Source organism: Camarhynchus parvulus, chromosome 2, assembly GCF_901933205.1.
Source record: "Camarhynchus parvulus chromosome 2, STF_HiC, whole genome shotgun sequence".
Taxonomy (NCBI): domain Eukaryota; kingdom Metazoa; phylum Chordata; class Aves; order Passeriformes; family Thraupidae; genus Camarhynchus; species Camarhynchus parvulus.
In genome coordinates this window covers 118,046,072-118,069,374 of record NC_044572.1, presented here as the reverse complement: position 1 = coordinate 118,069,374, position 23,303 = coordinate 118,046,072, and the positions used below count along the sequence as shown (strand labels likewise).

The following is a 23,303-nucleotide window of genomic DNA, read 5'->3' as shown; positions in this document are numbered from 1 at the left end:
AAAGTTTTTTTCAGCACCTAAATATAAAGCCAGGAATTTCTGACTTACTCCATTTGTTTTACTAATTTCTTTTAGAAATATAAAAATGTTAAAACTGTGCCATAAAAATTCCTATTGTATTCACAGGTACAGAGACACAAAGATGTCAGTTTTCCAGTACAGACTGTACTGGTTAATATAATGGTAAAATTACATTAAATAAATATTATTAAAAATATATATAGGCAAAAGTACTCTTTATCTGGTAAAACTCCTCATCAGCTTTAGCTACACACACTATCTTCTTAATGACGATTAGATTTTTAAAAACGTTCATATGATTTTTAGATCACTGAAGTGTAGAAGAAAAATGCCTTAGATCCTCTAACACAGGACTGAGAATTTGGTGAGCAATGAAAGTGGCTGCCAGCTCTGCAACAATAGAAAAGCTCTGCAGCATGTCACCTTGTTATATTAAGAAATCAGTGCCATAGTTTCTGTTTTCACTCTACACTAAAATACAAGAAGCCATCTGCATTGAAGAGAAACAAAGCATGAGGACCACTGGATTATCCTGCAGAACATTACCTAGGAAGGCAGACATTTCCAATATCAAACTATAAAAGCACGCAAATAAATACAAATATTAAGTACCATTTCAAAATAAAATGTAGGAATATATGCTTAATGATACAATCACCATGCTTTCCAATAGACATTTATAATTCCTTTAAATCCACTTTAAAGAAGTGATGCAAGGCCATCAGGCCTTGTTGTTACTACCAGCAATTCTATTCATGTGAGACATACAGAATTTATATTATTTGAGTTTCACCCTGATCTAAGATACATTTAATATAACCTAACTTCATTTTCACCAATACCATCCAAACCACAGTCTGTTTCTTGCTTTTGCATTCACTTTCTCAAGGACACTATCTCTCAGTGCTTAAACATCAGAACACAGAAAATTATTTGCAAATTCATAAAACCAGTAGTTAAAAATGGATTTTGGTTGACATTCATTCTCCTTTTGCAAATTAAACACATTGTTTTCCAGTCACTCTTGGAGATTTTTGCGGAAACTTTCCACATCACCAATAGTTAATGCACAGCATAATGTTTTCAGCTGGTAATACAAGAATATACACTTGCTGAGCAAAACCTACACATTGACACAGCCTGCAAATTAATCTTTTTTGTGTGCTGCTTGCCTTTCCAAAATGTCTGAATGCAGGTCTTTGTGCCTTTAAATAAGTACACTCTGCAGTTATTTCTGAGGAGAACCAAAAGTGGAAATATATTTCCCAGAGTAAGGAATCCATAAAGAGACTGAATTATCTAATCCTTTTACAAGATGGGGAATTAGGCCATTCTTATAGCAATCTTTTATCTGCTTCTGGCTTCAAACCATTATCTCACAGGAGAAAAATTACAGTCTTTGTCAGTCTTTTCAGACTTAACACTCTTTCTTCTCCTGTGAACCATTTTTCCTAGGACTTGTGAAAGAGTTTTGTGTGTGAGTGTGCATTTGTGTCTTTAAGAGCTATATTAAACTGCTATCCAGAGCCTCAAATTATGACCAACAAGCTTCCTCAAGCTCATGATCTCCTGGCTTCCTCCCTGTATCTTTTTCATCCAGAAGAAATTTCTGTGGCTAATACACATCACATTGTTGTACAAAAACCAGAAAGAATCTCGAAACATTGCCATAGAGAATTAGCTTGCAAAGCACACATCAAAGAGAGCAAAGGAAAAGAAGGGAGAAAAGCTTGGTAAAGCACTTGTCTTTTTAAATTATTGAGGGGGTTAAATGGGTTTTGTAGGGGAAAAGAGAAAGACATGTCTTGACAAGATCTGCAAATGAAGGACAGAATGAATCGGATGTTGCCCTCCATTAATTTGAGACAGAGCAGAGTAATTTTCAGGACCAGCAAAATAATATTAATTTCATATTCAAATATGGTCTTAATTCCTTCATTTTTATAAATCAAGACTAGGACATTAAAAAGGCCTAAAAAAATCCTTTACATCTACCGTTCTTAGAATTTCTCCGCAGCAGTTTCAAATGTTTGCAAGTGCACCAACCTGCTCAAACCAGTTCTCTTTTTAACAACAAGCCTGAAATTAAAAAAAAAACCCAAAAAAAAAACCCAAAAAAAAAAACCAAAAAAAACCCAAAACAAAACAGGTACTGTTGAACAATAGTTCTTACAAAAGATAGTCTAGTGACATGTCACAAATTCACTGCATCTTATGCTGCATTCTTCCTGCATAACCAAAACCACATATTAAAACGCTGTCAGTTAAGTCACAGTAGGGCTATCTCCAGATAAACTTGGCACACTGCCATGTTACTCGAACCAGATTTATCATGATAAGGTGTATGTGTAATATGTAATTCACATGCAAATGTACCTAGTGTTCATGTTTCAAGTCTAAGTCTATTTTCACTAACATGTAAACTTATCTTTCTTCAAACAAATGGAAATCTTCCATTACTTTTATGCTGACTGACAGCTTTTTAAGTCAAAAAAAAACAAGCCTACCTCACATGTGCATACTATAAGGAAATAAAATAGCTCTTAAATCTAACACAGAGGGAAATACATCATCTGAAAACACTGGTCTCTTCATAGCTTATTATAATTTTTGATAACAGATGATATTTTTATTATCACAGTATTTTGTGGAACTTCTGATAGGACTGAAATTATTGCTTGATGAATTTACCAAGAGAGAAAAACATGTAAAAAAAAGAGGGAGGAAAGCAGTCTAATCTTTCTGGGATTTCTGTCTAAGCACTTCATGTAAATCTCCTGTCTTGTATTGCTGCATTCCTAAGACACTGTTAAGATTTTGAAAATAGAGAGACTTTGGCCATTCTTCCAAAACACAATTCATTGGGAGTTTTCCATGAAATTAATTGAGGTTTAGGATTAAAAATTATACTATCTTGTGCACTTCAGAGGTCAAACTTGGATCCATGGACTCAAAAAATAATTTGAAATCACACAGATATTTTCTATTTTGCATACAGTAAGATGTTCCAAAGAAACACAAGGCAGTGAAAGAAAAGGCAAGCCAGTGTGCTACTCTTAAAACTTAGCAAGGCAGCCTACGAAATCTTTAAAAAATTATTTATGGTCTTTGATAACCATGAGCGCCAGTAAAAACATTTTCTGAATTATTTTCTTCTTCACTGTTTTTGAAAGCACAAGATACCAAAGTGGTACACCGCTCCAGGGAAGGAAAGATAGAGTGATATATTTTTGCTGTACTTAGCACTTACAAAATCAAAAGACAATGAATACACTATTTTGGCTATTTATGCATCAAAACTGGGCAAATGCAACTCATCAAAAACACAAAGTTGTTGCAGACATCTCTTTGTGAAAAACCTTTCTTTAGGTTTTTTCTTCTGAGAATCTGTGGCCTCAGAACCAGACGTAAACAATAGGTTATCTGCTGCTGTGGAATGCAACAAGTCCGTCTGGATTGGCCCAGCTTGGATGTTTATAATTAATGGCCAATCCAGAACTGAGCTCTCTCGACACAGTCCGAGAAAGCGGCGTTTGTTATCATTCTTTGCTTTTCTATTCTTAGGGTAGCTAGCTTCTGAAGAAACCTTTCCTTCCTTTTCTTTGTAGTATAGTTATAGTGTATGTATATATCATAGTATAATAAATCAGGCCTTCTGATCATCATGGAGTCAACCTTCTCGTCTCTTCCTTCACCCAAGAACCCTTGTGACAACCGTCACACAAAGTGAATATTTACTTTTTTTTTTTGCCACAGCTTTTTCTTTTCCCGCAATTATTTTCGTTTTTCTACTTTTATAAGAAGTTTTAACTAGCCAAAGGAAAAATATGGGGTTTGTTTTCAATTTTCCAAAGTGAAAGGAGATTTTTAAAAGTTATAAAGCAGTACCATATGGAGTTTAATTTACTTGTTTGCCACTATTAAAAGGGAAAATATGCAAATAAAACATTTTGTTTAGGACAAAGTCTGTGAAGCTGGCACAGACAAACATGAGGAAAATTCAGCTCTTTTAAACAAGAGGTCCAATAAAACTAAGGTTACAAAAAATAGATAAAGGAAAAAAGAATGTAAAATAGTTACATGAGTAATCTGGAATGTTTAGTACTTTCTGCCCTATAATAATAGCCACTTAGAAATAGTACACAGTCAGAAAGATAATATGAAATGCATGACAGAAAAGAAAAAAATACATGTATGTAATAAAAAAATTGTATTTAGATTTATGTATTTAGAAGACATAGACTTCCTCAAAGTCTGTACATGAACCCTAATCACAGAATTTTCGCTCCAACATTCATTCTGTACCAACCACCTCAGTTTGGAAACACTTTTCCCGCTTGGTACTTTGAAGTAATTTGTTCCCAGGTTTCAGGAAAATTAACAAAGCAGAAATTTCTGCCAGAACCTGACTCAATAAGCTGGCCTTACCACTACTGGGCAGACATACAAAGACTATTCTTTATGCCAATACATGTACCAAACCACACACATACCTGTGCCCATTCCCCAGTATTGCATCATAGCATACAGAGTCAAATAAGGGATTATATGGAGCACTTGAGAGATTATTCTTTCTGAAACATGTGTATTATTGATTAATAATATTAGAGTCTATAAAGAAAAACAGGGAGTTATTTTATATCCACTGTGATCAAGTTTTGTTCTAATTCCATCACCTCTTAACACTGCAGTTAAAGGGATGATTATAGCTCATGTAAACATACCAGAACCACCTTTAAACTAGCATCTGCAGATTTCCTTCACAGAGCAGTTTTGACAATTCATGTAGCAGCTAAGGAATATTTGCACATGCAGAACTTTTCCTGCTAGAATTCAATGCAGACATAGTTGTTTATTATGTCACCCAGGCACCACACACTGTTACATATGGTCAGGAAAAGGGGAACACAATCCATGGAGTTTCAGTGCCATTTAGTCCTGTGTGCATTTTCATGATATTACTCCCTCTGAGGTGACTGATACCAGAATGCTCAGTTTGAGAAAGAAATCTTACAGCCTGACTTGAACAGCAGTAGTCTGCTAAAAAAGAGCAGAAGCATCTACTGTGATGGCTTAGTCTAATTTGGCAGAGCATAAACCTAGAACAAGTGCCAAAAAATGTACCAGTAGCAAAAGTTACATCCTTTCTTCTGCCAGGACCTATGGCATCTCTAGAGTGTGCCGGATGTTGACCCTTTTTCACCCTACCCGATCAGCCTCTATCCCAATGTTGCATGGTACAGTATCCATTCCCTGACACCTTTCCATCCCCAGTTCTAGAGTTATTTTGGAATTACATGCCTGGGCAAGGTAGGAGAACCCATCTAATTTCAAAACACAAGTCAGCCATACCACTGGTTTCTGTTCAGGGAACAAAATGACATTGAGAGCTGACTTGTCATAAACAAGAAGGAAGGGATCTTGTGCAAAGTGGAAGTTGAGGAAGCTTAGTAGACTTCCTTTCTTTTCTTGAGGAAATCTTCCAGGAGCCTATCACCATTGTCTGTTTTTTAAATGTAGACTTTAATCAGTATTTATGAACTTCCTCATAAAGGTAATTAATTTCATTAAGTTTTCTCTTTGGTGTCTGAAGTTTCAGGAGTGTTGTCTGGGGACAGTGTATACAGTAAAACAGCTTTTTAACAGCAATTTTTTCCCTCTTTACAGTCATCAGCTTTTCTGCTTTTGATAGTTAAACTAGATTCACTTGTCAAGCTTCAGACTATTTTCTTCACAGCTAATTATCAAGTTTTCCACCAAATGCTTCTTTATGACCACAAGTTTCATTAGCATTGTCAGAGCTTTGTGGCACTGAGATAAAGCACTTCCATACAAACACTAAGATTATAAAAGAGTTGAAGATAGATTAATACCATGGAATTCCTCAGCCAACCAAATAATTCCTGTTCTTTTCTAGAGAGATATGATGGCCAATCCAAACAACAGTTCCATAGTTTCCACCATTAATCTGAAATTATGTCAAATTATAGCTGGCTCTTTCATTTCTTTTGTCTCCTCCTCTGTAGATTCCTGCTTGTCAGGGCTCTATGTCATGAAGATTTGCTCAAATTCCATTGACATATTGCAGAGAACTAATATGTGATTCTAAATTTCACTTAGCACCGCATAGTTTATATGATTACATCCCAGGCATTGGTGTAGTGGAGACTATATTGTAGGAAGCCAAACTTTAAAAAATCCAAATTGTTAAAGAAAAGGTTACTGGTAAATAAACAAACTAAGTTGAAGACTGAAGGACAAGACATCTTAAAGGTGTAAAAGTCAGAGATGATGAGCAGGGTAAGGTTTCACAAGCAAGGCAAACTGGTATGAAAATTTTTGAGTACTTTCTTCAAACAAAGTTTTCCAAAAATATCTATATTGACAGCATGCACACAGTACCTCATTTATTCTACATTAACAGCTCAAGGATACAAGTTTCTACACTTGAACTGTACTCCACATCCCAAGGATGAGAGTAAGAAAAGCTCCATTTTATTTTTTAACGTATAGATGTACTTTGTTTGTTTATATCTATATTTTTTGATTCCTCTAGTATGTTAAAAGGCCTCACTACACTGTCCTTTTGCTTTAGCTAATCTTAAAATATTAACTAAAACATTGCATCTCAACCCTACATTTGTATGCGACTAGTGTTCCTTCCTAACATTCTTGTTCAGAAGCCTTCAAGCTTGTGGCACAGTATGTTTTCTATAATCCCATTTCTTTTTGAATCACATGCAACCCCTTTTTTGTATTCTATTGATGTTAAAAAGAATGAATGCAGCCCTTGCGCTATTAAAAACAAAAAGCTTCTTACTTTCAGGAATGCATTGGCAAGACTCCACAAGAACAAGATTTAACTTTTGAGCATGGCAGTGGGCATACAAGGCTAATGGGTGGTCCTTTAAAAAAAAGAAAAAAGAAAAAAGAAAACCCCCTATAATTCATTCAATAGTACATTAATATTATCTTTTACCTTATGGTTGATTAAATTCTTGCAAAACGCTCAATGTGCAAGTCACAATACATATCAGAATTATGGAAGCGGTGTTTGGCTTTTACAAATTGTCATTTAAGTATCTATTTAACCCATACAAGTTTTGTTAATGTGTGAAAGTGTCTTATAATTCATTGGTCAAACCCGAAATGCATTTGTTTTTCCTGTATGTGAGAAAGGATTCACAAAAACATGTTACAGAATGAGTCAGTCTATTTTATAAGCCATTCAGAGCAACTGTGCCCTTGGACAAAGAGAGAATTATTATAACCATTTTACTCAAATAATCAAAATCCAGATCCATTTTAGTAGAAGTGTCCTTCCCAATTTTTCAGGCTAAATAGAAAAAAGCAAACCTTCCAAATACAGCATGGGGGTTTTCTGTAGCCTTTTTTCTGTATCTATAAACCTTGTTTTGTTCCACCTTGTGAATGATGTCACCCCTTTATTTAGATGACTTAATATGCTACTTAACTTGGCCTGTAGTCCAAGAGCAGCTATGGGAATAACTTTGTTCTGGTAGCTACTTCCCCATTTGAAAAACCTCTTAAAGCTGTTATCCATCTGCATTTCGCTCATCGTGTGTGAAACATCTATACAGAAAACAGTAAGCTCTCTGTTTCTTACAGTTATATGCCAGACTACAAACCAATTTATACTCCAGTAGAATTAACCCTTCCTTTAATTTCACATCACCCTCTGGGGACTTTTTTACTATGGTTTTTTGGGATCTTGGTAGTTTTGGGGGAATTTTTTTTAGTTTTTAAAATCATAAGCTGTAAAAACCAATTTCGTATGATATCTTGAAAGAATTCTCCATTTTTATTTCCTGGATGTCTGGATGAAGAACTTTACCTTTTTTCAAAAATTACAGACCCAGTCTTTGATCACTATCTACCTGTTTATTATTTGAAGATGATTGGTGAAATTATTATGATTAATGGTTAAATATCAGTTTCTAAAAAAAGTTTCAAGTTCAGAGGTTTTATTCTAGTTCAAATAATGTCAATTCTGAGTCTCATGTCTTATGATTCACAAACAAGTTTGTACTTTTGTCTAAGAGACTTAGGCTAAGTGAGAATATTTTCCCCAATGCAGTGTCTAAACATCATTGCAGGTTTCCTCCACAATATAAACTGGATTTAGTTTGTCTTGCAACAAAATTAGTTTTTATCTCTAACTATAGTCATTTCCATTTGGCATTCTTTTTTTTTGTGGTACAAAGGGAAGGAGCTATACTGGCTCCTTTACAGACTACATGAAGTCTGATCACAAGTATCTCAGCATGGAGGAAAACCATTGGTTTAGTCCATTCTTCTCACAAGTTATTGCTCTCATTGTAGGAAGCTCCAGAAGCCACAGAAATATAAGATATATAGCTGCACCCTACTGCAGGTGGTTTTACAGGGCATACAAAATGAAACCAGCACTATTCTCAGGCTAAGGTAACCAACCTACACATAGCCATAGACCTGTCCACTCTAATTCTCAAATAATGAGGGATGCTAATGATCTATGGCAAGAAAATGTAACCCTAGAAGCAAGAGCATCCGAAACTAACACACTCTTTTAATGAAGAAATAGGGTGGAACTTCAATAAAAATATTCGTCCTTTCCAGGTGAGATACAAAATCTTAAGCCAAATTACTTAAAGCTAGTACTGAAAAACTCCTTCAATTGTTCAAATAAACACCTCTCAGAAAAGCTCCAACATATCCAAGAAAGCGGGAAAACTTCTGAAGGAGGTGTCATAGAAAGTAAATTGAGTGGTGAGTAATGAGAGCAAAGCATTTTAAAAAAGTACATCAAGGTTGAAAGAAATCAATTATGCAAATGCATGAGTAAAATTCAACTTTTTGTATGAGCCAAGACACGTTTCCTAATATTTGGAACTTCGCCAATTAAATTTCAAGTATAAAGTCGCATTTCTCCTAATGACAGCCAAAATACCTTCAGTAAACTTATTCTGGTAATCTGACTTGACAAGGCCTATTATCTATACAACACCACTGCCATTAATAGCTCAAATCATTTCAAATCACCTTGTACAACTGAAAAATGAGTAACATTAAGAGGAAATATACCTGTTTAATTGTAACCAAAAGCATGCATAACAGCTTTTATTGAATCATTTTTAAATTGTATTCAAACATGTCTACAATCAAATCACACAGTATTTACATATATACTGTACAGCAAACGAGACACAGTATTTATATATACACTGTACAGCACACGAGACTAGTTAGAAAATGGAATATGAAAACATAAAACATATAATTTCTAAAACAAATTAATACTCTAATAGGTTCTGTATTTTGACCTTACATTAAATATTAGCCTTTGTCATAACAACAGAAACAAAGGCCAACACTGAGAAACTGATTCAGTGAGATGATCTAATTTTATAGCACAGTATTTTCAATGGCTATTTCATTGACTAACAGACAATCTAATTGCTCTTGAAATCAAACACGAAAAAACTGTCTTCATGTTTTTGAAGCCACTTGTTTCATGCGACTGTCTGTACCCCCTACTTCATCTGCTGCAAGAAGGTGCCAGACTAAACCTCTGTGAAGGTACTGAAGAGAGAACTAATTGTACTAATAACTGTCTTGACGAGAGGAAAGGTGTCCTCAGTAAGAAGGAAGGAATGCTCCAAAAGAATGGATAGACTTTATCACCTTGAAGAAAAAAATGCTAGCTTCCTCACTACTGAACACAACAGAAATACTAGTTTGTCTCTTTTGACTTCCCTTACTACTAAAGAGATGGTGTATTTTTTTAATTCCTCCAAAGTTTAAAGAAACTGCTAAACTGCAACAGGAGTAAAAAGAATTACAGTCATGAAGGTATCACCCAGTTCCTCACCGATTTCCTTAAACACAGTAGGGAAATCATTGAAGGTTCACAGGCAAAATAAAGCATTGTTTTGCATTCTCTGATAAGTGAAGTGACAAAAGGGATTTTGTGAGATCTTTTTCTCCCAGCTCATTTTATTTTAAAGGCCAGAATCGTTTATTACATGCAGTTAAAGAACAATACCAATAGCCAAGGTTGCTAGGTTTGGCTCAAGATCTGAACCCTTTGTTCCCTGGTGTGCAGGATTGAGAGAATATATAGTATCTTGGCACCTGCTGTTAGCAGCTACTTAAGGGAATTCAAAATTTAATTAACCTTCATAGTAATCCATAAAAGATGTTATGTAAGTTCAGAACTTCAGAATTTAGAGAACTTAAGGTTTCTATATTCCTTACCTCTCTACTTAATCCATGGACTATGGATGCCAGGTGAAAAAATGTACCACGCTTTCATGTAGGTGGTTGTTTGGAAACATTCTACAATATAAGCAATTTTTTTGCTTGAATTGGGAAGAATTCCATGACTTGCATGTTTGCTCTTTTCTTAAACCATAAGACCACACTGCTGACAAGCAAAACTCTAGAATTACAAGGCCATCCAGTCACTACTGCTCTGACAGTACTGTGAAGTTCCCTGAGGCTCCACAACCCTGCTAGAGATGCTATTGCACGAGTGATTCAGTTCTGCCTGTAGTTGTGCTTCCAGAGCATTGGAAAATGTCTTGAAGCATGTCTAGTATGTCTATATAAGAGCTTTAGAAAAGTAGTAATTTATGAGCAAAATGGGGGAAAAAGTAGAAAAAAGTAGGGTGGCATATGGCCAAACTTTTGACTTAATTTCACCACAGGTTGCTTTTTATTTACAAGCGGCTAATCCGCTCTCAAACTACACAATAGAGCAGCCACTGGCAAAGGCAGGCAGATAAAATTGGCATGCCTCTATATTGTTCTTGCTAATCTGAACCATTAACAGAAGGGTGAGAAGGCTAGTTTTGTCATTTAAACAGGCTTAAATCCTTTCTCCAAATGAGCTTTTGTCTACATAGAAGAATTCATCCAGGAAATTTAAGGGGTTTCTGTTAGTGTTGCATTCTCCAGTTGACTAAGCTACAGGAATACTAACCTGTTTATTTGGTCTTCATACTGTAAATGCAAAAATTATTGCCAGCTGTCAAAACCAAAAGGGGTTCAACCTGACTAAATTATTTCTCAGAGGTGAAACAGGATGAGATTATAAAGTGCTCAGAAGCAACTATTTGAAATCCTGAACTGCACCTGTGCAACTAAATCTCCATTTATACAGGTGCATTTCAAATTGGATTTGAACCCTTAAATTCCCTGATTCATCCCCCGAAAAACCACAGAAGCTCAAATGACTAATGAAATTCAGACATGGAAGAGTTCAAAATAGTTTCAAGCTGTGAAGCAAGGCCTAAGACTATGTTCTTTGATTCACTGTCGATGCGACATATCAAGCATAAACATAAGTTGCACTATTCAAGTGCCAGAGGTCACAGGGTAGCCAGCAGCTAAGTAATTATTTATTTTTTTTAGCACAGGAGAGGTCATCACCTGGTCCTTAAGCACAAAACACGGCCAAATACCTGGAGGAAAAAAATGTATTTGTTAGCATGATCTGATTTTGTTTCGATTTTACCTGGCACATCTTGCACATATATTCAATGTGACCTTTGCTTGAGGCTCAGCCGGATGAGCACTTCGAGTCTGATTGAATTTGCTCCCAGAAGACACCACACTTGTTACTCCTTCCATTCTGAGATCATCAAGATCCTCTGGAACAAGACAGAACAATGGGATGAACACATGATTAAATTTTGCAGCAATAAAGAAGCCTTACCTGTAGAATCACTAAAAAATGGAACTGATCGAAAATAGGCAAGGAAACGGTTACTTGCATACTAATAGGAAAAGACATTTGAGATAATTTTTACTTTTTATATAATATCACTACCTTATAAGGAGTTCCTTAAAAAATATTCAGCATCATTTCCACATCAAACCATGCAGCATATTTTAAAAATCTTTATTTATCTGGTTCAAAAACTTGTCATCAAGAGATGCTGTCCAATAGCTCAATTTGACACTGGACATATTGAAGACAAAAAAAAAATTAATGTGTGCTATTTCTCTGTGTTTTTTCATCATCTATTCACTTAGCAGTGAAAAAATATTGCTAAAATAAGTGTTCTGCTAAACCCACAAAATATGAAATGGACATATATATCACATTGAAAGGGACCATAACGTGCATACTTAAATGGGCAATATGGGCAACTCACAATAAAAACTGAATTTTCAATGACTGTAAAATCATTCACATTTTGAAGGGAAACAGAAGAGGGTCTCAGAGAATTTTTTCCTAGGATGACATTGGAATAGTCCAGCTCAGCTAGACTGTAAATGAATTCTCTTGGTTTACACCCAGGCCATTCTTTCAAGATCAATCTCTATATTTTTTGCTAACACAAAACACAAAATATTTTTTGCTAACACAAGTTGTCTATGCCTCATGTATCTATAAAGCCCACTTTTCAGTTGTTTATAACTTGATTAGACTCTAGCTGAAATGTAAACAAGCAAAGCACTGGCTAGCTTCTATTAAATGACCATATACTGACCATGTAACCATGTGCTGAGTGCTGCATGTGGTTTACAGTACACAGTATGTCATCATCTGATTAAAATGTCTTTCAGATATGCTATACACCTGAATTTTCATATATTTACATTTACAAAAGAAACCTAATGTTAAAGAATCTGAATGAAGCAGGAAGTACAAAAAGATTTTAAATCCCAATATCAGATGGAGAAAAGTCATGGAGAACTTTAAAATCAGAGGAAGATAATTAATTGAATTAATTAGAATTTAAAATACACAAGTAGTCATTATAGACTCACAAAGGAGAACCAAGCTGCTTTTCATACACAAATAAATGAGATACAACCCCCCAAATCTCTACCCAAAATACTTCTGGTTGTCCTCTATAGTTCATAGACCCTACTCTTACCACGGTGCTTTAAACTCAGGGCAATGTGGTCAGATTATCAGAATTATGTCCCGTTAACAACACTCTTTTGGGGAGACATGGATTTTAATAAGCAACAGTCAATAACAGCTAGGCTAAACTCACATGAAAAAGTTGTAACCAAAGTTCTTGAACTAGATTTTCTTCTCTGTAATGTTTTATTTTACTGCTTAAGAAAACTTTCCTCCCCACCACCACACTCCCCAGCCAATTTGTTGCCTTGATATAAATTGATAAGTGTAGTGAAGTTTCTGGCATCATTTTACACCATTTCAACACCTTTTCCTTTAAATTTCATGGATGGTTAATGCACAACCTAATTCAAAGGACCTGGAAGGTTATATGATAGAAAGCTATGAAATCAACCCCCTATGAGTCATTTCAGAAAAGGTATTACATATTTGGAACACATTATGTATTAAAATAAATATAGTTTAATTGTGCTTTAAAGAGGTGTGAAAAGTTCCATACTTTTAACAGATGTAAACCACTGGATGAATTACAGCTTAAAAGAAATTGAAGCATATGCCTCAGGTTTTTCTCCCACTAAGCAGATGTAATTTCTTTAAATAAGGTTTTCAACTGTTCTCTGCTTGATTACCTTTTGGTTTTCTGATGCCAAGTGTTTCAACAAAGCAATGATATAGGCTGCCCTCCATGATACCTTTTATATTTGAATTTGGATTTCAAATTCATGCCTTTTTTGGTATTTTTAGTAAACTACCAGCCTTTTTCTCTCAAAAGAAAATTAAGTGAAACTTTATGCAAGAAATGTGGATTCAAGAGCTGCCTGTAGTAGTAGCCAATGGAAAAGTAGGCAGAATAGTATGCAGTATTGATTTATTGTCAGATGCTGTTAGAATAACAGCAGTAATGTGCATACAAAATGAAGATTTAAAATACCAGAAACCTACATCATATACAACTGTTATTTTTCTCAAGGAATTTTAGTTGATTGAATTCAGCACTGGATGGAATTTGTCCATGGCAAACTACAAAAAGCTGTTAATAATACAAGTAAACAGGGAAATGCAACTCCATGTACCAAATCCAAATAATAACTGCAGCATTTGATTTAATTTCATTACTGCACCTCTGCATTGACATGGAATGATTTCAGTTTCTTCTGGATACCTCAGATTTACAGTACAGATACTGAACATTTTCTCACTAAAGCAACTGGGCTTTGAGAAGCTGTCTGTTTTGTAATACCCATAACTTTGGATGGGAATTTTTGAGGTGGTAAGCAAGTTTATATGCCATCTTCCAGATCAAGCCCATCCATTATTGAAGGTTTTTAATAAAAAAAACAAAAAAAAAAAAAAAAAAACCCAAAACCAATAAAACAACAAAACATAGCAGCAGTAAAACAATGAATCATACAGAAATTTAGTGCTGAACTCTGAGTGTATGTGCGCATATTGTTCAATGATTCACGTGTGCTTTGCAGAAAAATATTTGATCACAAGTAAGAAAGTTATTAAAATAAATACAATCAGTAAATGCAATAGTGCTTTTTAAGAGTTAAAAAAAAGAGCTCCAAAGGTTCAGATGCTTCTATTGGAAAGAACCAGTCTTAGCAAAATAGGATTTCATTAGAGAGTCAATACAGTTGCAGGGTCTGGACTGAATCTTTTCTCTTTCTTTGCATTCTTTGCTAGACCAACTAGTGATGATACAGCTGAGTGGCTCCATGATTTTATGGAGCAGCAATGAGGTAATTCACAGAGAAAAGTGAGAAAGAAAAGCCAAGCTGGTGACTGCTTCTGTCATGAAAGACAAGAATACAGTGAAACTTCTCAAATCATTAGAAAATTGTTATCTATCTTTTTATAGTGATAGGCTGAACGTTCACATAAATGAAACAATCTCATTTATGCTAATGAAAGTTTGCTATTTAATGTATGATTGTTTACTGTGTTTCTGTGCTTTAATGTTCACTGTCTGCTATTCTCTAGAAAGGGTATGTGAAGACCCAGCTTCCGTCCTATGGCAATTTCCACTAAATATGTTCTGTGTGTTAAAAAAACTACATGTGAACCAAGCAAAAAGAACCTTACATTTTCCTCAAATCAGCAATTTACCAAAAGGAATTCACACAGCTGCAACCTTTATGCTTTGCCATAACAATACACAAAAATACTTGTAAGTGAGATAAAGATCACAAGTGTAATATAGCATAGGAGAGAACCAGATGTTTTCTAGATTAATAATAATGCTGTGCTAAGCTTAATTCCATGTGATTTTTTTCTATAGAAAACTTTAACCAAAAAGAGGAGGGCAAAAATGTTGGCTACTTCAACAAAACAAGAATATAGCCCAATAACAAGGTCATGTTTTTAAATAGGACATTGTTCACAATTATTTACTTACTTTCTTTTTTGGAGGAAGGGATGGGGAGAGGGGAAGGGGCACTTACTAGTGCCAAGTGTTCCAGAAACTGTGCAAGATTGATTATTGTCTTGGGATGACAGATTGTGGAATCAACTTACAAACACAAGACTTGCACACCATTCACTTTAAGGACAGAGCTCTTCTTATGCAAAACTTCTATAAAATACAGTAAAAGCTTAGTTGCACAGAAGGTTCACGTAATCAGATATGTTGTATTGTTTTCTATGATCCAGTCACTCTTGTCTCCTACCTCCATTACACATGCAGTAATTTCCCAGGAGTACTTCAAGAAGTATAAGGTTCAAAGCTTATAAGGAAAAAGTCTATGGTAGCTCAGTTTGTCTGTTCAGTCTAATACTAAGAAAAGCACTAAATGTTTTCATGTGAGAGTAAAAATTCAGATAATGAATTCTGATTTATATTCTTGCATGCCACCAGGCAATCCTGGTGCATCAGTAAAATAATGTCTCATTTGTTGAATCAATGAATTCCTCAGGGTAGTGTTCTTACATTGTAGTAGACATTGATGTATTCCTTGTACATAGCCTAGATTTGTCGTTGGCATTGTTGGCTGAAGCACAGACTCTTAGTATGCTCTACTAATCTCATTTGAAAACAAACAAAGGCCCCCCCAACCAACCAAAAAAAAGAGCCAAAAACAGAACAACAAACCAAACAAACAACCCAAAAAACTCAAATCAACCAAACCCTACTGCTGATAGAAGTTCTGCTTGTGGAATCTAAGCAGCTTTATATGTCATATTTTTACGTGCATTAACATGTTAACCAATCCTCTTTGTTTTAGATAAATTATCTTGCCAGATATCAAGAGATTCCAACAAAAGACCACATTAATGCCTAACAAAATATTGGGCCAAGCATGAAGTAGGCTTCCAGACAAGGAAGAATCAAGAACTTAGAATATCTGATGCTCCACTCCTGAAAAAGATATTTTAAATATTTGCTTCAACAGATGCAAAACTGGAGTTATACTCCGCAGTACTCTAACTGCAGGACATCTCATGTTGTTTTTTCAATGTTACGGAGCAGACAGTGCTGTTAGTCTGGTACACATGTTCTAAGATGTTTTTCCATAAACATCTTCAAATACCAGAATTTCACCTAGTTCAGACTTGTGCCATAGACTTTTGATACAAATATAATTCTAAATAAATTCATCAACAGACTTTCACTCCTTAGGTGTATCCAAGATTTTTGAACACAATGTTCTGAAGACATCTTACTTAAGAAGCATCTCAAGTTGACAATAAATTCCCTAAATGTTTGTGCTTTCCCTGATGGCTGCACAGAAAGCCAACTGAAACATGATGCTGTTGAGTCCTTGAGTTTGCACATTTATATCTACTTGTATCAGTTGTCAGAGCCAATCTAGCAGAATCTCACTCCATAGTCCAAAAACCACAAAACCAACATGGGAGTAGGGAGAGCAGAATTGTTTCAGCTACTGAAATATAGAATGAATCATTGATTTGAGTTCTCACTTTTAATCAGCAAGAGTGAAAGGAATCTTTCTTCAGTATCTCTCTCTTCCTATTTTCCCCCATTTGGGATTGGAATTGACATAGGAGGTAGCCTTTTCTGATGAAGATGTTCTAGTTTCATTAAACACTTCAATATCTTAGAAAACTACATGAAGAACTGGCCCACAGGGCTCCTGCTTATTCTCCCTTTTTCTACGAGATGTGATAGTTATTTTTGACTGAAAACAAGTAACTTGCAGGCAAGACTAATGGAATATTGACTTAGGAGATGAGAGCATCTCTAAATCCAGTGCAGGGGCTTCAGAGCACATTATGGTCTCATTTTATTTACATGAGAAAGTCTATAGTCACAGTTGAGAGGAATTGGCATCGTGCTCTCTTATCATTCCCCTATTGGTAAACCAAGGATCTAGCATCACCAAATAACCAGTGCTCACCCACCAGCTCAGCAACAATAACTGACTGAATAACTATTGTTGCTCCCTACCAGTAGGGATTTCATACTCATTGCTCAAAGTTTTCAACCAGGAAGTTTTATTCAGTGCTAATTAATTATTTTAAAAACTTCATTTTTACATTAATAGGAATCTAGAATTGTTTGGAGCATTTTAATTACTTCTACATTACCAATAACATAAAATTTAGAATATTTCACTTGCTACACCACATTCTACAATGCATTACTGCAATTGCTGCAACTCTACACCAGTGCTTGCACTGTAATAATATGGAATCTCAAAAAGGTTATAATGAGATAATACACGAAACCACCTGAAATTCTGGAGTTCAGAAGGCATCTAAAGGAATGTCTTTTAATGTTTTCCTTGGTAAATTTTTCTTTTTTCTTTTTTTCTTTCACTTAAGTTTTAAGTAAAGCAACTTCTAAAATTAAAAGCAAGTTTTGATCAGTATTTCTAATTAGCTCCAATTCTGATGTCACTCATTTCTGCAACCACGATAGTTGTGTGCAATTTGGGCCACAGTTCAACTCTGCATTCTTAAAGAAAACCACCAAAAAAAGCTTTTTCATAATAACAGAAAAAGCCATGTTTAAATCCGTAAGTTTTTCTTCAATCATAACAAAAATATCAAAGGATTAGAAAAGAATGTATATTTAAAAGGTTTCAGTTTGTGGTTTTTTATTTTTTAACAAAGGGGAGACAGCTGTAATGTTTTGAAGTGCATTTGGTTAATGTAATACAGATGTGCCTTACAATATATATCTGTAATACTGAATTTCACATTACATTATTGCTTACATCTTTATTTATTAAGTCTATTTTGAATTAAGCTGATAATTTGCACGCTGTTTATATGAAGTTTTACAAAAATGAGCTGAGTAATTAATTAGTTCAGTATTCCTCACAAAACATAGAGCCACTACAGTCCATTTTCAGCCAATCAGACAAAATATTATCCTGTTTAGCATTTTGTGAATCAATTTTTGCACTGAGTGCTGCATTCATATCTCTTTGCAGCCACATAAGTTACTCTACCAGTCCCTTGGCTAGATTAATCTTAGCTAGGTTGTTGAGAGGCCAGTGGCAATTCATATACCTTTTATTAAAATGAAAGTTGAGGCAAAGCATAAAAATTACAAATAATCTTATGCCAAACATTTCCAGTAACACTGAACCTTCCAATAGGGCTTTTTTTTTAACTGTTGATCCAAAGATTTTTGGAGTGTCAGTATGTGTGCTCTCTTTCATAAACCTACACACATCAAGAATTCCTATAGTGCAAATATCTCTATTTCCCCAACATTTTCTTTAATTTAAAATTATTTAAGCAAAACATTTCACTTGTCCTCTGGAGAATTTTCTTCATGAAAGAGAACAACAATAAATAAGAAGCTTGATGCTTATATAGCTTAAATTTTCTACTGATAAACAAGCAGATCTCCCATTTTAGAAAAAGTGCCTTTCAGTGAGGCACTATTGCACCTATTATGCTATAAGGGTTCCAGTTAATTTAGGGATTAATAGATGAGTGATCTAAAACTGGACAGTTTGGGCAGGCAGGGGAAAAGCAATGAAATCTCTAAACTCTCTGTGTGCACAGCCACATTTAGCAACGGATACTTCCTATGTTGTATGTGAAAGTTCCTAGTGAGTTCTAGGTTCATGAAAGTCCTGAGACAGTAACCACGTAAGTAATTCTATGATAATCACTAAAGCTCTTAGCAAAAAAAAACTATAAGAAACATACTGTGGATCTTTAATCTTGCTCTTCAACTTCTGCCCAGCTGCAAAGGGAAAACTGCCCTCCTTGTTCCTTCTGCTAACTGTGAATCCAGGATGAGAATGAGTATATAGCATGGCATCCAACGACCAAGGCTCTGCCATTTCTTCCAGCCCCATTCCTCTATCAGCTTGCCTCAACTCTGCTTGGTCCTGAGACAAGACCATCTGTTTTTTATCACTATTCTTATTTTGGCCAGACACTGGGACATCTGGAAGACTGCACTGTCTACACTCCAAGAAGCAGACACTGAGCTGGATACCATCAGCATACCAATGGCATCACAGTACATGCTCTTCCTCACTCACTGATTAAATTCATACCACTGACATCTTTCCAAAGAGGGTAGAAAACAATTTTATAATTTTATCTCCCCAGTTGGGTCAAGCATATAAACTAGCAGGTATGTCAAAAACATTCCACACATCCAATAGATTAATCATTTAATAAGGTTTCAAATATACCACACAGTTTTCCAATATATTTTTTCTTTTTAATAAAGAGAAGTAAATGCTTTTTAAATTAAGTTTAGGTTACAGAAAAACATGTGCAGTTGGAGATGTTGTAAAGGTGCTGTTTATTCTGTTACATTGCTTTGTGTAACCTATGAGTTCATTGTGTTGTTTCCTCATGCTTTTGGTTTGGAAGGGAGAAAATTAGGTTTTTGGTTTTGCTGCAATGCTTGTGCAAGCATTCTGCAATGCAAGACAGAGACCTGGCTGAAATGGAAAATGGCCTAATGGTACATACAATACATTTGGTTGCTACACTTTCATTGAATATTGCAGGACAAGATTATTGCCTAAAAATAAATCAAGCATTACACCATGTTAGGTCATGCAATGTTAGTTCAAGCCTAGTATCTTAAACATCATAGAGACACATTTGCTTTTACTCAACACTATTTTATCTTCCGGATATGAATGACACATTTCTCCAGAATATCTCATTTCAGAAGACTAAAACCATTTTGAAAATCAGTTGGAAAATTTTATCTGACAATTCTGCTTCTCAAGACACACTAATACTAATCAGGACTCCATTGAACTCAAGGGGAATTTTCCATGACTCCACAGACTGAAAATTTATCTTAAGTATTTCAAGTTTCTGCCTTTTGGGTTTTAGCTCCTTAAAATGAGAGCTGCGAAACTAAGGTAGATCTTGAGATATCTTTAACTTTGGAGTCCACAGGAGTGGAACAGAATGTAAACCACATCCCCTGGCAGCCACTGTATGTCCTTTTCCTGTGGAGGATAAAAACCACAGGCTAACCACTCTATCCACACTCTCACTGACTGAGAGGGAGTCAGAGACTTTATACTGGTAGACATCAAATGTTCCTCTAAGAGCTGTGAAAAAAAGGTGAAGGAAATGCAAAACATTAGGAAGCACAATCATCATATGCCGGACAGAGGCAGCAGAAAAAAGTACATTGTATCATAGAAGATAAATTACTAATTTATTGTATTTCCTTCTAAAAAAAACCCATCTGTAGAAATTTCCTAGACTGCAGGCAGTTTGACTGTTAGAAAACCTAAAAATTAAATAAAGACAAAGCCACAGTACAAACCATATCAACAGGAAGAACAGAGAAAATGAAGAAAAAACCCCAACAGCAGGAAAGATCTATTTCAAGCCAAAAGGAAACAGGCAGCACTGCACCAAGAAGAAAGTTAGGTAAACACAAAAAGGCCAAGTAATTCATGGCACATTAGCAAACCTCACTAGCCCTGAAATACTGTTAGCTCAAATGGTGGATGAATGAGGTCCAGCTCTAAGGTGCCAACCTGCAGCCACTAAGGATGCAGTTCTGTATTCCAATGGTTTGTTTCCAGTGGTGAAGTCCCATTTATTCCTGTGTTCTTACCCCTTTCTACCATTCCCAGTGATATCAGTGCTTGATTTTTACCTGACTCAGGCCAGCATATGAAAAATATTATATTTAAGGTGGAATCTTCCGCATGTGTTTTGGTAGAGTTGCAGAGCTGCCTTGGCACACTGAGGGTTCAAGCATTAAGATCCATCTAAAGGAAACAACAGGAGCCTACAACTCTGCCTGAAGAAACAGAGGCGGAAGTAGGATCACCTTCTCCAACAAAAACAAGATTTCATATTCAGTTAGGCTCTGCTCTTCTCCCAGAGCCATAACCCTAAGGGGTAAAAGCATCTGGTATTTAAGTAACACTAACAAGTCAGAATATGAGCATGTTTATCAAAGCATCAGTAATAAAAGAAAACAAGATATCTTTTTCACAGTAATAGAATGATACCTCATCTGGAACTCACCACTGCTGCTTTAATGACCTTAAAATTTAGTGCAATTTTGCTTCTTGCTTCTCTCAAGACACAGAAGTTTTTCACAACTGAGATTCTATGAGGATATTCACATCTTCAGAAACACATTCCTAGTACATTACCAACATATGATTCTTAATATTATGTGTTACCACATTAAAGATACAATTTTCCATTTTTTAAAAAACTATTACACATGGCAAGTTATCATTGCCTTTTATTTTTTTCTTATTTAACTGAGCAATGCCAAGCTGATAAAATCTACTACGATTGAACTTGAAAATAAGCTTGAACTTGAGAAGCAGACTAAAACCAGGCTTGTTATCAACACAGTGTCTTACCTTCTTATCACCTTTTCCTCATCTGTTTTAAAATTCCTGAAATATGGTAATGTGCATAAATTAAATTATATCTGATATTATGATACAGTTTTTTAAATGAATGCAGACCTAATGGACGAGTCTTGATATTCTGAAAATTAACATAAATTAGAAAGGTGATCCATAGGCTCAAAAAATTTTTCAAAACTTAGTAATTTATCCATTTCCATATTACAGATACAAATATAATACTGAAACTAGTGTACACATACATTTGATCCTTCATAAAATTATGTCATATCAATTAAATTGCATTCCTCCAAATTCAACATCCCTTAAGTTTCTCAAAACACAAGAAGCAGTTTGTAAGATCTGACAGTGAGTACTTCAGCATATCCACAGAAACACTTTCCTCAGCTCCCAAATGACCTTTCCAATTATCTAGGTATAATCAAAGTTCCTTCTCAGATGAGCACTTCAAAACAAGAAGTTCAAGAAGCTCAGAAGGCTGACACAACTTCCCAACACACCAGTGAAAGTCCCCCACATGATTAATGTTCTATTTCTTATGAAGCATTTCTCCATGTGAAGATTCAATATGATGTGAATTCTTCCCAAACTGTTCCTCATTTACGAACTATAAATTATGGCCAATATAAAGAAATCAAATCCATATAATCCAAGCAAATTCTAAACAACAGGCTATCAGAAAGATAATTCCCAAGTCACAGGTGGTGTAACTACAATATTTATAGAATTTGGAAGTTTTAACCGAGAATTTCATGTTCCTTAAGCAAATATATTATTCAAGCCATTTCACCAATGCTTTTGAACACATGAATAGAAAATTAATATTCAAAGACAAAGAAATAACTACAGCTTTGTGAGACCTTAACAATATTTTGCCCTGGTGACCAGACATATATTTAGAGCAAATTTCACCCAAAAAAGTATTGTTTTTATCAAATCATTATGTGAATATCCATAAAAAACCCTACAATGATAAATTTAGCCAAATTATTTGTGACTGACATAACCCAGTTGCTACCCATTTCCTGAAAAGCATCAGGAAAACAAGTTCCTCTCAGAAATACTCAAATATGTCAAAAGATTTTTATCTCCCTCTGAGGACATCCAAGTAAGCATGAAAACCATTTCATAAAATCCCCCACATGGACACATTTCCCCATACAGCCAAAAGGAGAAACAGGTCTGGAAACTATTGTTAGACACCTTGACAAGTCTTCTCTACCTCCAACATTACTTAGAGTACTTCTGCAGTTTGGTGATAGTGATTGAATAATTAAATCTGTGACGTTTTGAGGAATTGCCTCTCCACAGACATTAACTCACATTTACTTTTAGTAATGTATACTCTAAGAAACTGACTGATAGTATGAAACAGGAATTAAATTATACATGAAGTTCATTTGTATACATAAAATGACAAAGACACATTCAGCTTCTGAATATCCTAAATAAAAATAGAGTAATCCGTATGTCAAGGAAAAGCATTTTCCTGTGACATGCCAAAATAATCTTTTAGAGAAGGGGCAGGTGAGCAAGAGGAAACATTAAAGCAAGCATTAATTAGGATTGATGGTATTCTCTACATGTAGGAG

At 35.1% G+C, this 23,303-nt stretch overlaps 1 protein-coding gene across 3 annotated transcripts in view; it reads right to left on the bottom strand.

Annotated features, from left to right (window-relative positions):
- Window positions 1–23,303, bottom strand: part of C2H8orf34 (chromosome 2 C8orf34 homolog) — a 141,458-nt gene that overhangs the window by 32,945 nt on the left and 85,210 nt on the right. For all 3 annotated transcript variants that reach the window (XM_030970399.1, XM_030970391.1, XM_030970408.1), the window contains exon 8: window positions 11,540–11,675. In XM_030970399.1, the coding sequence (XP_030826259.1) occupies window positions 11,540–11,675 (136 nt within the window). The remainder of the gene's footprint in view (window positions 1–11,539; window positions 11,676–23,303) is intronic.